Below are 17,485 nucleotides of genomic sequence, written 5' to 3'. Positions count from 1 at the left end.
TTTTTAACCGGATTACCAATAATTTGATGAGATTTTAAATAAATTAGCAACACTCATTTTTCTTAGTGCGTAAGCGGCGTTTCCCGTCATTTTCGGTTGCTTCGGTCCATTCCCATAAGTCATGGTACAATTCGGCAGTTTGGGTCCCGATAAAATAAGAAGAACTTATTAAAAACATATTGATTACATTTAATATAGGTGATTCAATGTGCATAAGCGACAAGTTTACCCCGCAATGCTTCGCTATTGCTAATGTCTTTCTCGGTCGTCTCCTACTTCTTCCACCAATCACTGCTTTATACCATAATGTTACTGTTAAAAAACTACATTATATTGACTTCAATTCGACTCAGTATCTCATTCCGTTGCAGAGATATAAACCACTCTCTAAACACTCCTGGCAAGCAACGAAAAACTTTGAAATTTTCAGCGATATCAATCCACTACTTAATTTGGGAGGTGGGTTTGGGTACCGCCGCCCCGGTAACCATTTATTGGATAGTCAATACTTCTGCCATAGGTCATCCCAAGTGATATGTAGGTGCTTAAGTAGGGGTGCGCCGTAGTGGGATATGTTCATATGTCTGTCACTCTTGGGTAAATTGATCCCTTGATTCGTACCCAACCCTCATACCTTTTACCTTCCCAGAAATTCCCGTATAAAAGACCCTCCACACAGCATCCCGAAAGAAGAAATGGACATACTTAATGTAATGTATCCAGATACAGGAGAAATATCTTGGGCTGTGCATTGATAAACACCTAACTTTTAAACAGCATATTCAAGATATTAAAGATAAAATCACCCCCTTAAATAGCGTATATAGCCGGATATCATATCTGTTACCAAATAAAATTTAAAAAGGTCTAAACTATAGCCTCGTACACTCACATTTAAACTACTTGATTGAAATCTGGGGAAATGCATGTGAAACATATATAAATGAACTACAGGTAACACAAAACAAAGTTATCAAAAAGCTATTTCATTTTAAACCTAGAACATCAACAAAATAATTATACATGGGAACAAAACTATTAAAATTATATGAATATAATACATGCCTCCTTATTTACAAAATAAATAATAAACTCATACATACAAATACAGAACTCATTAAAACGTCCCAAGTACACACACACTTTACACGGCAACACGATAAAATACATTTAAACACCATACATACTCATTATGGCAAGCAATCCATTGGTTACGAGGGGAGCAACATATATAATTGCCTCCCAGACGAAATTAAAAATGAAAAAAGTGTAGGTACATTTTTAAAAAAAAAGTTCAGTTTTATGCTCAATCAACAAAACAATGAAAGTGAATAATATCGTTGTGTAATATATTTATGTGTAATGTATTTGTTATTTCTAGTTAAATAAGTGAAAAATGTAATTTTAATTTATCTAGAATAAAAAAAAAATATATATATATATAAATATATATATATATATATATAAATTAAGAAAATATAAAAACCATAAAACTTGTTGACGATGCTCTATTGGGCGAAACCTACAATAATCACATGAAACACCCGGAAATGACAAAAACATTAATTATCAAGATTGTGTATAGTAAAATCTAAGCCTACTCTTCAAAACCATTGTTCAAATAAAGTGCTGTTTTGGACCTAAGACAAACAAATTGCATTCAATGTCCAAGATTTATTTACACGCGTCCAAACGATTCCGCAAAAAAAGCAAAATTTTATATGCGAATAAGCACCCCATTGCAAAACCAGATCAGCCAAAGGACATCAATTTTATTGCGCCTAAAATATAGAACACACTTATTAAAAATTTTACTGACACAACAATCATTATCAAATCATGGCTAAAATACCCCGAAATAGTAACATCTTTCTCATAAGTCAACAGTCATCTGAGGTAGTATTTACTTACAGTGGGTTGCCATATTAATAGGGACAGTGCCAATATTTCCTGATTTTTATGTTAACGTTATCTCTACTTCTAAATAACTTGGATATGATGTCCATTCCTTCGTTATTTTTGTTGCTGGTATCACCACTGACACTTTTAAGAAGTGGCAACACTCACAAAGTGCAACATCCCTCGAAAGTTTAAGGTTTTTGGCACGTGGCCAGCATTTTTGAGAAAATGCGTGATTGAAGTTCTGGTAAATAAACATACATTATAATTATATTTACGAGTTTTAACAGTTTAGCTATACAAATATGTAAGTAATTATTATTTATCTATTAATTTCTGTAATTTTTTTTCATATCTTATTTCAGTGAATAGTTTTTCCATATTGAGTCCAATGTTCTGTTTTTTTAGTATTGCTAGGTCTTCAGACACGTCCCCAAAGAAAATTTCCGGAAGTGAAGACACTATTGTTAAACACTCAACATTCCCAAAGGGAAATAGCAGCCATTACAGGTATTTTAAAGTCTGTGGTTAACAGGATAAATTAGCAGCTCATCGAAATTCTCATCCGGGTGTGGCATCATTCTCCTGACGCACAGTGGGCTGAAAATCTTTTTAATTTTTGAATTTTTAAAAAAAAAAATCGCACCTTGCGCCACAATATGAAGTATGTCAAAAAAATACAAATAAATAGTAGTATTATCTGTATGTAAGGATAGAACGGCCAACCTTATGATTCCAGATATAGCCTCATTTTTAATGTCAGCGCCATACAAATTTTTCTTAAAAAAATTATAACTCCTTCATTTGTACACGCAATTGCTTCGTACGACATTTTATAGCATAGTAATGATCAGCAGAATCCATTTCTAGCCAAAAAAAATACCCTTGAAGATTCAAGTTTCTATGTCTATGAGAGCCGATTTTCAGCCCACCGTGTGACGTAAAGATTACTGCAAAATTGTACATTGAGAGTATACCACGGTGTGTACAAGCTGTTATTGCGGCTGAAGGTGAAATTACGAAATATTTACATTTTGTTCGATATTGTTTAAAAATAATAAAAAAAAAATAACGTAGATTAAGGACAAATACGGTGTTTATTTTTTCAAAATTCAATGTCCTTGTAAATAAATAATAATAACCGCACTTAGAATCATAAACATCTGTGTTTTATGAACACAAAGTGTAAAAAACATATTTTCCATAGGTGTCCCTATTAATATGGCAACCCACTGTACATCGTTTGTGCAATGCGATACATTAAGGCGATGACATACGTAGTAATGCAAAATCATGTATTTTTGGTTTGAAAATTTGGTCGCCTAGAAATGTTTCAGATGCTTTAATTAAATACTGAGAGTAGAATACATCTGGGCCTTTGAAATAATCGAGTATTTTTAGTCTTTTTATAAGCCCAGAATAAAAAATGTATAAGGCCTATGAAAACTGCTTTAAAGTTCAAAATCTCCTACTTACGAACCCATGTTCGGTTATGATTTTATTGTATAATGTGGAAAATTAAGTTATTTATAAAATGATCGAAAAAAAAAATTATGCCTGAACATCAAAATAAAATAAAAGGGACTTTTTGGCCATGTTTTTTTCTTGCATAAATCAAAACAGGCGGAATTTAAACCTTATCGCCATCTACGTAAGGGTTATTATTGATAGCGGCTAAATTCAAAATATTACACGACGTATTGCATCGCCTTAATGCCATTGAGTTTGTTTTGTTTGCACACTAATTATAAATTTTAATAAAACTTCTTCTTTCTAAAACATTAGTTGGTACCATATTTTTATGTTTGTTTTAAAACTTCCAAAGCAAATGTCACATTTTGAGTTATTTTTCTTTTAATGTTTTAATTTAACTTATCTTTTTTACTTAATTTTATATATCTTCATCTATTCAAAGCTCGTATATATAACTTTGCATGCCAAATTAACTATTCATGTTTTTAAATCCGGTTTATGTGATGAGTACCTACCCATTTGGTAATTGTACATAGTATGATTTTGACAAGTTTTTTTTTGGAAGAAATATCAAGGTCTACAACAAACGTTTTATAATTTAAATTTGGTTTAGTTAATTTGAATATTTGAAAAAAATCATTTGACTTTTTTAGAGGTAATAATTGCTTTCATAACACAACACAGCATTCCGTTTAATTCAGACTAATTAAATGATGTAATGAAATAGCTTAATGAAATAGTCAGTGCGGTGATCAATAACTCTAGACACAGAGGTTATTTAAATATTTATATACGATTTTAAATTTCATAAAGAGTTTTTCATAAAAGCTGGTGTGGGTACCGCCGCCCCGGAAATCATTTTTTTGATAACTAACACATAACCGGACTCGACCCGCGGCTTTCCACCACAGTGGGGGGATGGATCAATACGTTCGTCACTCCTGGATACACTGATCCCAGATTCCTACCCCCCCTAATACCTTTTCGCATCCCAGAACTTCATCTTCTTTATCATCCCAGAACTTCATCAGCATCCTGAAATATGACAACGGTATGTTGCTGACGTGCTGTAAAAATCGGGTAATGTTGCGCTATGCGTCGCTGCATGAACACCCACACGGGTCTGTAGAGGTCAGTATATTTTTTAGACACTAAACTGCGGTATTGCAGATATCTCCTGCGGTGACGTGATAATATCGAGAAGCAACTGAAACGGCGTACCGCATGCCCGTAAACTGGAATTATGCAATACAAATAAATGGAATAGAGCATTTTCGGTATAACTCATTCGTAGGGTCCGTATAAACAGGACAAATTTCCTGCAAGCCGGTCAACGAATTATGGGATAGGAACAAAGCAACCGCAAGGGGCGTTTCGCATAACAGCATCAGGATTATGTTGATTCCTTACTGACCCAGTAGAGTCAGTAAGGAATCAGTCAGAATGCAAAAAATATACACATCGTATATACAGGGTGTATCGGCACGTACCCGACAAACTTTAACCAGCTTTTCCTTAGCACATTTGGAGTAAAAAATGTTATGGGCACTTTGCTGTCCGCTAACATTTTTTAAAAATTAAAAACAAAACATTATAAAAAAATCCACACTCCATCACTGTCATTGGCATTGTTTCTCGTGTTCGACAGCTGTTATTAACAAGTGTGTCAAAAAGCGTCTTCGCTCTTTCATACACACTAAATAATAATAGTTAAAAATGAGACGCATGGTGCCATGCCATTTCGTTGTGATTGTAAAACCGCGCTAATGTAGGTACGTACGTACATTATTTTACGAAACTCAAACAAAATATTGCCAGATGGGTTTTCAAACTTTGACAAAGGATAAAACAGTGGTGACATGGGATGAAAATATTAACAGTAATTTTTTTATTAAAAAAAATGTTCCCGGTCAGCAAAGTGCCCATAACATTTTTTACTCCAAATGTGCTAAGGAATAGCTGGTTAAAGTTTGTCGGGTACGTGCCGATACACCATGTATATCGATCGCATATAGCCCAAACATCTCCTTGTATAAAAAGCAATCATTGACGGTTTCTGATGAAATTCTAATCAAGTTTTTTAAAAACAACTCTGTAATTTTTCCTTCATTTTTTTAAAATTACGCACCTGATGATACGTGTTGTGAATTCGAAACAAGTTATCGTAAAGAAACTTGTGGAAGATAAATAAATTTGACGCAGTTATAACTTATAAGTTTTAACATAACTAATGACATTCATATTATTGTAGATCGAATTAGGGTTCCTACTCTAGAAAATCCAGTAAATTAGTTTATAAAATTTTATCAATTAAATTTATTAGTTAAAGTTATAAATATATTATATGCATTGGAAATGGTAATTTTACGCCGTGAATAATTGATCTACGGGAACTTTGGCGAATAATTTGTAGATAGTCATTGAGAATGCGTCGGTGACGATTCTCAGAGCAGGTTTTCCCAGACTTCCGTAGATTTCTTTCCAGTTTTCATTGGCCAGTTGATGTACGGCATCAGCTAAAATTATTAAGGAAAGATTAAAATCAAAGTATTATTTACGATCAATCCTAGAGAACATACTTAAAACATAAAACATTTCTTTTCGGTGCTGTACACTCAGTGCACAAAGTAAGTAAACGTTTGGAATTTTTAAGTTGTATAAAAATGAATAATTTAAACATATTTTTGTTATTTGTTTTGGGGTGTTATGCCGTGTTGCGCTAACTCCTTCTTTAGCCAACGTTTCGGACAGCATTGCAGTGTCCATCATCAGGGCAGATGTGTAGATAGACACGGCCCTGATGATGGACACTGCAATGCTGTCCGAAACCTTGGCTAAAGAAGGAGTTAGCGCAACACGGCATAACACCCCAAAAACAAATAACAAAAGTACTTTTGGCCGTGAAAATCTTAAATCATAGTTTAAACATATATATATAATTAATATTTTATTCATTTATATTTTGATAATCGCTGTATGGAGCTTTTACATAACGATTATAAATATAATTTAAAATAACAGTATAACATAAACAAAAAAGATTTTAAAAATAAACCTTCAAATACAATATGTTTCATACGTTATGTTATATCACGGTTAATATCAACTTTAAAGATTCGTTGAAAATTATAGTGTAATAAATTTAATTAAATAAAAAAAACACACTAAGTAATACTCCACTTTATATTGAATTCATAAGTAATGGCCACAAAAAACCGCAAATAAAAAAACAAGAACATAAATTAATTTATTCGATCGATTTATTGGATTGATTGATATCTTTATCAATTTGATTGATCGGTTTATTAAATAAATAAATATTTTCTAGTATGCTTACATAAAAGTTTGTTTCCGTTGAAAAGATTGGTAAAGTCATAGCTCATGTTCTCGGGGGTGAAGTTGACATTGTGTTTGACGATTTTCCAGTACGTAAGGCCGTCCTTTCCCGTAATAATCTCATACTTGAACTTATATACGTATTTTACATTAGCTGAAACAAATAAAAAGATAAACTTGTGTGATTAATTCGGTGTACATTAGCATATAACATTTAGAATCGGACCGCTAACAATAACACTCATCATGTAGATAGCGATAAGATTTATATTCCAGCTGATTTTAATGTTTATATGAAAAATTGAAGACGTAATATCGGGCAAATAATTTTATGTGAAATGCTCTTTCAATGCAAATAAACCTCAATTAAATATCAAGTAGTGAAATGCATTTGAAATGCAAATAAAAATTGGGTGTATAAAGTATCTTTCAAGGTGACTTCATTAAAAATATATATTTCAAGTGGCATTTAAGGGGTGTCAGATTACTATAAGTTCGAAGCGTTTTATAGAACTCCATATTGTTGGCCATACAATCCCATACAGACCTGTCACATCTAAAAAGATGATGTTCTATAAGTGTGGTGAAGATATGCGCTGTGATCTGCTAGCCAGGCTATATTTGAAAATTATCCTACGGTAGAAGAAGGGGTCAGAACAATTTACGAAGCGCCGTAATTGTGCTTCTGTCAACGTGACAGCCGCACAATTACTACGGCTAGGGTCGGATGAGGGGTGTGACCAGTGACGACAAGGGAAAGATATTTTTTTGTTTCCAATAAAAAAAAACAATAACAACAAAAACGTCACCCGAGACAAAAATTCATTTAAATTTTTTTAATTTTTTTTTAAAGTTATTCGGATAAGTTTCTTAAAACCCTGTACAAAGATTACCCGAAAGTGATATACTCGTAAGTACTCTAATTTTCGATAGCAATCATCTCAATACGTAAAAATAAGAAGAAAAAAAGCAAAAAAAAACGACAGAAAGGGAGTAACTTTTTAGAAATAAATTTCCGTTTTTACTTTAGTATCTAAATAACAAAATAAAGTCAAGGGATTTTTTGTTTTGAGAACGATCGAATTAATTTACATAGATTCCTAAAGTTTTGTTTTAGTAAAAAATTTATTGATGACTTACACATCTTGATAATACTTTTTCCCTTTCCATTGACTGGTAGCACCAACAGACGTCCATCCACAGAGTAATCTGATTCCAAGTGACCGGTGTTTACAAAAGTAACTGCAAATCTCTTCTTGTTCTGCTCAAGCCTACAATCAAACAAAATAAAATTATACAGTGTTTTGCAGTAAAACAACATACCGTCCTGCAAAAATGTTCATATTGATATTTATTTATTATTATTAAGTAAAAATAGTTTTTTTTATACTTTAGTTAAATAAAACATTGAACGCCGGGGATCTGCTCTACCACTGAGCTAATTCGCGATTTTACATATTAGCGATTGTCAAATTTTTGATTGAGAATCGCTAAAATTGTTTTCACTGATTTAAATATTAAAATACTAGGTTTTACTCTTATTCCAAAAATAAAACATTTAATGCTTGAAGAACTTGGAACTTTTAAATATCTTTTAAAACTATCAAAAAATAAGACAAGACCAAAAAAAAATCTTTTTAAATTTGGTAATGTTATATAATTTATTTTCTTTTTTTGCTTTTGTGTGAACACATCAATTTTATAGATGATAAACAATGAAGGTCCCAGGACTGTACCTTGAGGTATACCGAAATAACTTATTTTTGTTGTATATATAACTGTTTATTTGCTATCCAGTATATGGTTCCCGGGACGGCGGTACCCAAACCCGTCTCTTAAATCTTATATGTTTCTAAGTATATCTTACTTGAAATCTTCAATTTTGGTGTTGGACGTAAATCCTACAATTTTGTTGTTGGTGAATTTGAAGTTTAGGATTGGATCAGTGCTCAAGATGTCTGGGATTTTCAGGGGCTCAAAGCTCGGGAGACCTAGATCGGGATTGGGCTTTTTGATGATCGGCAGGAACTTTTGGGCAGCCTCTTTTATACAGTTATTCAGAGACTGCGGTGCATCGGAGAGCTTGCATTGCTTTATGCCATTAGCTGAAAAAAAAGATCATCATTAATCATTAGTCGAGAGAATGAAATCTAATTAAAAAAAATTCTCGTTGTTTTTTATTATATTTATTTATTTAAAGGACAATATTTATTTATTATAAAACACGCCAATAACACAGTATACACATACACCATCATATTATGGAGATAATGTAAACAGTGATGGCAGATGACGTCATACAACGTTGCGGGGCAGTAAGAAATATCGTACTTATATTGGGTGTTATTAAATTACGTCGCGAATCTTTTTTACAGATAGCCTATGAAATTGCACAAGGGATGTTCAGCCGAAACCGAACCTAAATTTCAGCTTCTGTTCTAGTATCGGCCGAAACCAAAACCAGAATCAGCCGTTAAATTATTGTTAAACTTACGAGTTCATTAAAGTTAGTGGTAAATGAAATAGAAGAAAATGCTTTTGAATATTTTGAATATTTATATATATATATATATATATATATATATATATTGTATTAGTCGAAGTTTCAGCTATTTATTTAAACTTAAAATAACTATACACTTATCTTCTATCCATTAATCCATTAATTAATATTATATATACACGTAAATTTTAATTTGTTCAAAATTGTCTCCGAAAGTTCTTCAACGATTGCTTTGAATTTTTGACAAAACGTAGCATTCGAATCCGCATGTGTTTTTATATAGCAATATTTTATAAATGTCACAGGTAAAAACTTGTTTTTTGTCACCTGTGAGAGATTAAAACATGTTTTTTTTTTTTAATCGCACCATCGTTGGACAAACTTGCTTTTTTGTAAAAACAGCGCCCATCTGTTGGACGAAAAGCAACACGCGTTATTATTTCTCTATCTGCACAGACAGACTGAGCCACAGCAACGCGGGTGGGGTACAGCTAGTATATAAACAAATAATATAAATGGTCGTTTGTTCAAAATCTTAAAATTCCAAATATCTTCTTCGACTGCTTTGAAATTTTGACACAACGTTGCCTTCGAATACTTGTGTGTTTTTGTATATTATATAGATATCACCTGTGACAGGTAAAAAAAACAGCGCCATCTATTGGACATTCATGCTTTTTTGAAAAACAGCGCCATCTGTTGGACCTAAATGCAACACGCGCTATTATTTCTATATTGTATATTTGTTGTTGACAGAATGAGCCAAAGCAACGCGTCAAGGTAGGATACAGCTAGTGTGAAATAAATACAATAAACATTAGAGTGGATTAAAATTAGTAATAGAAAATTGCATGTTTTTGTTGAGTTTATGTCTAGTAATAGGTAGATATATATATTAAGGGTATATATATAATTAATTCGGTAGGATATTTAATAAAATTGATTCAATCATTGTTTTAGTTTTTGAAACCATTTTAAAATTTAATATCATTAAATAACACGAATGTAAGATAATAAATGGTTATTAAAACCATTACACCAACAAACAAATTCAACGTTTTTTTCTATGAACAAAAGACGCAAACCTAACAGTAACATAAATATAAAAGTCCACTTAAATGATACGTATACTTCAAGAACACAAATATCTCACCCATGCGCATGATTCCACCTTGAAATGGTGGAATAAGTCAAATATCTGAATATTTTAATAGAAGAGACTCTTTAACCTGGAGAGCGCACATTGAAAATATACCTATACATATATGTATCTGTTAGTGAAGGCGAAAGCTGATAATGCATAAACATTGTGAAAATGTGAGTTTAACCATGAAATTAATTTTTCATGGTTAAAATGTGAGTTTAACCATGAAATTAATTTTTCATTGTTAAAATGTGAGCTTAACCGTGAAATTAATTTATCATGGCTAAAATGCCAGTTTAACCAAGAAATTAAATACCGTGGTTAAAATGTGAGTTTAACCATGTAATTAATTTTTCATGGTTAAAATGTGAGTTTAACTTTGAAATTAATTTTTCATGGTTAAAATGCCAGTTTAACCATGAAATTAAATTTCGTGGTTAAAGTGTGAGTTTAACCATGAAATTAATTTTTCATTGTTAAAATGTGAGTTTAACCATGAAATTAATTTTTCATGGTTAAAATGTGAGTTCAAACATGAAATTAATTTTGACCTCACATCTGCCTCACATAAGTTTTAGGATTCGATAAAAGAAATTGATAATATTTCAAAATATCATTTATTTTGAAGACCGAAATTTTTTCAGCGAACCACGAATCAATAAATTTACTGTAAAAAGCTTTTAAATTTTATTTTCAGCCGAATTAACGAACGACAATCAGGCTAATTTTTACATAAAACATGTTTGCATTACTAGTTTTTAAAGAAAATAAACGAATATAAAGTAATAAAAATAATATATTCAGGAACAACTTTTTGTTTTCAACTTATTTTGAAGGTTAAACCGATCAACGTAATATATCATTAAAAAAGAAAATAATACTAAATAAATCTAAAGGAAACATGAAACAGAACAAGACACAGAAGACACTAGCCTGTGTCGAGTCAGTGATTTTACAAGATGTGATGAGTGACATTAATACACATGTATTGACATCAACATCCCCCAATTGGGGATGCCATAGTCTCACTGGCTCCAGACGGGAGCAGTTGGGGACTCTTGTGAGGTATTCACTATAAAAAAAAATTGAATTTGGCTAAGTGCACCGTTAAAAGCCCTAGCATTACTTTGTATCCAAATTATTATGTAATTTTTTATGTGACAGTATTTGTATACAACCTGGAAGAATATTGTAAAATCTTGTATCAGTTTCATTTAACCGAAAATAATTTGCATCACAGGAGTTTAGAATAAATCTTTGATATTCTTTCAGTACAGCGAGTATTTGACATAATCTAGTTATTTATTCTTTACAGTATTTTGTAAAGTAACCATTGTTACTTTTAAAGGGTGTATATATCATTTTTTAATATATTACTAATTGATTTTACATTGATACAATTGTTCAGGGCTATATGGTTTTATTTAACAATAATGCCCAGCTCAGTCAAGAAATCTATTTTCGTGTAGAGATAGGGAGTAATGCATAACATAATAGAATATAATGTAATAGAAATATTATAGGACATAAACGAAATAATAAGACAAGCAGAAAGTAATGTAATGATAAACTTCTTAAGTTAAATACACAGGTAAATTAAAGTATTTTAATTTACTTGTATATTTAACACAAATTAGATTACTCACAAATCATTGCTATAAAAATTATCATATTTTGTATTATTATTATTTAAATGTATTGTTCACGGGTAGGTACTCACGCAAAGTTGTAGAAAATCCCTCTGAAATCAATGCCGATATGAGAAACACACTAAAAAAACTTAAAACTGTCTTCATTTTGAAATAATTATTCTTTATTTCGTTCTGTTGGTTTTGTGGTTCGCGAACTGTGTTGACTGGTTCCCGGGCTAAAATTTTAGGTACTGATAAGTCAGTACAAAAGTGTTGGCACTTATAGATGTTTGGAACTAGTTTTTGTTTAATTTTTGACACTGCAATATCAGGAAATACATTACACCGATAGACTGGTTTTATATATATCAACTACGATATGTTTCATCATAGATCTAGTATCAAAACAAGTTTAATACGATTTTTTTCGGTTATAATTGAATTAAATTAATTATTAAAAAAGCAATAATAATGAAGGCGACAAAGGTTACATCTCAGTACTATCCAAGAGGAGTTATTACCTCAGTAGTTTTAGGTGTGATTTCTATTTTTTACGGGTTAGATATTTTAGGCTGGGTAACAGACGTCAACGAATATGTATTTTAGGTGTACAGAAAAAGTTTAGGTTGGGTGAGGTACAGATAAGTCTAGTATAAATTAAAAAAAATGTTTTTTTTCTATAATGCGTAAAAATGTGATTTTTCCGTGTTTGGAAATATAAATAATTATTCTTTTCAGTTTGTCTCAAATATATACGAAATTAATTATAAAAACTCCTAATATTATATAACCTCCTTCTTCTTCTGGCGCTTGTAAAATTAGATTGTAAATGTTAGTTGTAAGTTTCTACATATGTAAATAAATATATCATTAAGACCGTAGTTATAGGCCTTAGTCGTAAGTCATTGGATATAAGTCTTAGATGTAAGTCACTAGTTTTAAATCAGTAGTTCTAGTATTAATTATTTAAGAAATATATTTGTACAGATACATTTAAATCAAATATTTTAAAACCTGAAGGAAAAAAAATAATTCCGTGTTTTGGAGTTGCACCCGTATGCTTCTAGGGTATTTTAATCCCCAATTTCATAAACAAGAACATTCATATAAGTTATCAACAATGTTGCAAATAATTTATTATAGTTATATTGACTATTTGGGTTCTCGGCTCAATTATTTGGGTCGGTGGTTAAAATCCATTTAATTATTTAATTTGCCAAAGAGGTGATGATAATTTAATTAACTTAAGTATATTATTTTCAGAATGATGGCAGCTCAGAAAAGGTCTCCTGAAATGTAATTAACAAAGCTAACTAACAAATGTACGACTTGAAACAAGCGTCTAGCAAACGACGAAGCGTCGACAAACTGTCGTCTGTCTCCAGAGGCAATATTAACAAATTGATTGATCTATTTATTTGACAATGAAATTAAATATTAATTTGTTTGTATTAATTACTTTTTACACTAATTGAAAATGCGATTGAAGCTATGGTTTGGTACTGGAACTGATAACACTACTTTATGATGGGTTAAAACAGGTTAAAATAGTGTATTTGCTCTAAATGTTATTTAAAATATCTGTAATTGTATAATTTTATTTGCACTTGTTTTCATAGTTGGTTGAAAGAAATTGAAACTTCGTATGTAGGTAAATAATATATATTTGCAAATTTCATGAAACACCTATATTATATTATATCAGAGTTGAATAAGTACCTACCTTCCACTCTTTAAGCCCTTTTGTTTCGTTATGACGTTTATTATTTTCTGGCATTAATAATAATAATAATATTGGACAATTTTTATAGCGCCGCTTTTGTGAGTAATCACCTCAGGGGCGCTTTACAGTTTATGCAGGTATTACAAAAATTATAAATATTACCAAAATAAAGTGAAGTTAAGTAAAGTAAAATGAAGAACAGGAACAGGTGACATGAAGATAGAAGATGGAGACTCTGCAGCAAGAATCCTAGGTGGTGAAGAAACTGGACCAGCTGCTGCAGCGAGAGAGTTCACTAACAGTGCCAACACGAGGTTCGTCATCCATCCAGGTATGTGTTTGCTGCTAATAAAGCGCTGACACCATATCCTCACATAGATACCAGACCTTGGCAGCACCGCTGTGACGTTCGACGAAGATAGAAGATGGAGACTCTGCAGCAAGAAATCAGCATTGTTCTGCTCCCACCAACCATAGAGCAGGAATTCATACTCCGCGCTTGATTTTGTACATGGATCAGGCAAGCACCGAGGAAAAAGTCCGGGAAATAACAATTCAACCGCCACAATCGACTAAAGACTGGAGAGAAAAACCGCAGTTTTAATATCAATCTCAGATTGGACAAAAATGATTGGACAATCAAAGAATCACCAAACCTGGTAAGTGCTGAAATCTGGCAATTACTTGGTGAATTAGAAGTCTCCTGGAACAGAGAAAGGATAACGCCTTTCTCTGCCTCAAATACGGTGACGCAAATTCCAGCGTCATCGCACACTCAGCATTCAGAATTTCAACCGATTTTTAACATATTTCTCTTAAACATTAAGTTCTTAAAGCCCAGCTACACTACTCGCGAAGTTGATCGAAGTTGACCGAATACGATAGTGTGGGCACGAACTTCACTTCGCTTCGGGCAACTTCGCTTCGCTTCGCCCGACTTCCGATTGTTGTCGGTAAATGCGCCCGAGTCAAAGGACTCGAAGCGTTACTCGCGAAGTTGCACGAGTGTGTGGGCACGCACTTCGAACTTCGGCTAACTTCATCGAGGACTTTGTCGAAGCGTCGAAGCGAGTAGTGTAGCTGACACTTTATAACCCAGCTACACTACTCGCGAAGTTGACCGAATACGATAGTGTGGGCACGAACTTCGCTTCGCTTCGGGCAACTTCGCTTCGCTTCGCCCGACTTCCGATTGTTGTCGGTAAATGCGCCCGAGTCAAAGGACTCGAAGCGTCACGGCATAAATAAACCAATCACTGACTGGTTGGACTGAGTTACTCGCGAAGTTGCACGAGCGTGTGGGCACGCACTTCGAACTTCGGCTAACTTCGTCGAGGACTTCGTCGAAGCGTCGAAGCGAGTAGTGTAGCGGCCGCTTTAGACTCATAAAAACATATTATTTTTGAAGATAATATCTGTACGTTTGTAAAGCTCAAAAGCGGTACTTATATGAAATTCCCTCGGTAAAAATTGCAAAGTTAGCTGCGAAAATGATTAAAACACGTTTGTTTTGTTATTTAATATGTTACAGGTATGAAAAAAAACACAGTGTAACCTTTAATGCAACATCAGCACTTGTCGAGATATTTTTGCTCTATTTCAAAGGAGTCGTGTTTTATTAAATATTTTAAACATTCTGCTAAATTATTATCGTTTTAAATACTAGCGCTCTTCCCCTAACATTTGTATTTACATAATATATCTTCCTTTCAAATCATCTTTGAATGATTACTACGGGTCTTAAGAAGATTTTTATTATCGTTGTTGTTTTTTTTGTTTATGAAAAATCTATGAAAATTATTATATATTTTTTTGGTTTGTAGTTGTGTTTTAATTTATTTATTAATATTTTTTTATATTTTCCGGTAATTTATCAAAAAAAAAAAATTGTTTCTTACTATTTGTGGTTCTGTTGGCCCAAAGTTATTTTGCATATCGTAATGGCAAATAATAATAATAATGATTGAATTATTTGTATATTGCCCCTTTTTCGTGAGAAAATCACCTCAAGGGCGCTTAACAACTTAATATAATATGCATTAAATTTATTCCTATCACTTACACTTATAACTTATTACTTTTGGCTTATAATTAAGTTTATAGCTAGTGACTTATAACTAAGATTAATGTCGAGTGATTTACAACCAAGACTTTAAACTAATGACTTAAAACTATACATATTTTTATGACCGAGTGGGTATTTACACAATACCGCTATAATATGACTTACAACTACGGCTTAAACTAGAGATTCACGACTAACATACATATTTAAGTTTATTGGTAAGGTATAATGTAAATGGTTATAACAGTGGGTAGTCAAGGAGAAAAATTCCCTGAACTGAGCAATGAAATACTACTGAAAGATAATAGGCCATTATTCTGGATACGACAAGTTGAAAAGGTGAGACTTTAGTTTTGCTTAGAACTCAGATGAGCTGTCGATCTTTCGCAAATGTGAAGGGGGTTTGTTCTAAGCTGTTGAGTCTCCTACTGCAAAAGCCCGGTCTAAATTGGTATCGGGAATGCGCATAGGTACTGAGAGTCTACCTATGGCTGTCGGAGATGCTGATGTTTCTGATGCCCCTGCTGGGTTGCTTGCCTAATATCAACATCGTTTGGAATGCACAGTTCCGACAAGTAGGGTGGCGCCATGTCCTGTACGGCTTTGAAAACCATCCAGCAGAGTTTGAATTGGATTCTCTCAAGGCACTTAATAGGAAGCTACAAGCCAAAATTGTGTATATTTTTGGTATACCATATATCGTAGGTAATAGGCATTAAAATCGCTTGACAAACGGAGTCTAGAAACGTTCGATTTCAAGCAAAAAACCGTTTTTTTATTTATTTTGTGAATAATTTTATAAGAAAGTAAAAAAAGTTAATCAAGTGAAACTGTCACAGATAATCTTAGCTATAATACTGTATTTTTAAAAGGTTGTTTTTTATGCGTTCATACATTACTATTGAAAAAATATTTTTTTTAGTAGTTTGCATTTATATTTTTTATTGAGTAATTTATTTTTTTATTTGTATTCTACTCAAGCGAAGCAATATGAAAACCTTCAGTTTATCTAAATCATATTTTGTAGTATTCTTAATGTACACCAATTCGTTATAAAGTTTAATCAAAATAGTGATTTGGCGTTAAGCTTCGCCTTAAGCCAATAAAGGTTCCGCAGATGTTGAAAACATTGCGGACTTTACATGTTGACAGCATTGAAAACTGACTGAAGTCTGTCAGTGTATATTTTAGAGAGACTTGCAAATATGCCATTGCAATAGTCTAGTTGTGATAAAACGTAAGAGTTTATCAACATTTCTTCTTATAGATTTGATTTGACGCAGGTGAAAGAAACCTGCGCTTATCCTTTTTGTAATTTGGGATTTGAGTGAAAGATCTTCATCTAGTTGAACACCTGGGAGTTTAATGCCATTTTTAGGGATGATGATGTAGCCAGAAGTAATGAGAAGAGATTTGTCTAATATTGTCTTGCGCTTTGTTGCTGTGCAGAGAAATTCTGTTTTGGATGGATTTAGTGTTAGTTTGTTCGAAGTTATGTCACCAATGCATTTAGCAGTGATATCTTTTAATTTGTATTTCTCTTTTGGTGAACAGTACAGATAGATTTAATGAAGGTCAGCATAGAAATGGGAAAAGTCCGAATGATTCTGTTATTTTGGCAACATCGTTGATGAACAAAATAAAAAGTAGGGGGCCTAGCGCTGAACTCTGGGGAACTCCAGAAATCAGGGTCACTTAGGGAGAGTTTTAA

At 32.5% G+C, this 17,485-nt stretch overlaps 1 protein-coding gene across 1 annotated transcript; it reads right to left on the bottom strand.

Annotated features, from left to right (window-relative positions):
* Positions 1–5,690: 5,690 nt before the first annotated feature.
* On the bottom strand, positions 5,691–12,240 carry LOC149419957 (protein takeout-like). The gene is made up of 5 exons (XM_089637109.1): positions 12,076–12,240; positions 8,576–8,813; positions 7,849–7,979; positions 6,710–6,862; positions 5,691–5,888 (listed from the first exon to the last, which is right to left on the bottom strand). Exons 1-5 carry the CDS (start codon positions 12,149–12,151, stop codon positions 5,737–5,739), a joined length of 750 nt encoding a protein of 249 aa, XP_089493235.1. The 5' UTR covers positions 12,152–12,240; the 3' UTR covers positions 5,691–5,736.
* Positions 12,241–17,485: the final 5,245 nt, after the last annotated feature.

The sequence above is a fragment of the Hesperophylax consimilis genome, chromosome 11 (assembly GCF_061612785.1).
Source record: "Hesperophylax consimilis isolate HC1 chromosome 11, BYU_Hcon_1.0, whole genome shotgun sequence".
Taxonomy (NCBI): Eukaryota; Metazoa; Arthropoda; class Insecta; order Trichoptera; family Limnephilidae; genus Hesperophylax; species Hesperophylax consimilis.
The sequence above is the reverse complement of the archived record's forward strand: the minus strand, read 5'-3'. Positions and strand labels throughout refer to the sequence as shown.

Bases quoted from the DNA above. Each gene is read 5' to 3' on its own strand.
- LOC149419957 (XM_089637109.1), bottom strand. From the start codon at position 12,151: ATGAAGACAGTTTTAAGTTTTTTTAGTGTGTTTCTCATATCGGCATTG. The intron at 7,980-8,575 runs GTAAGATATACT...GTTTGATTGTAG, and splicing joins ACCAAAATTGAAGATTTCAA to GCTTGAGCAGAACAAGAAGA. The intron at 5,889-6,709 runs GTAAGCATACTA...TAATAATTTTAG, and splicing joins CAACGGAAACAAACTTTTAT to CTGATGCCGTACATCAACTG.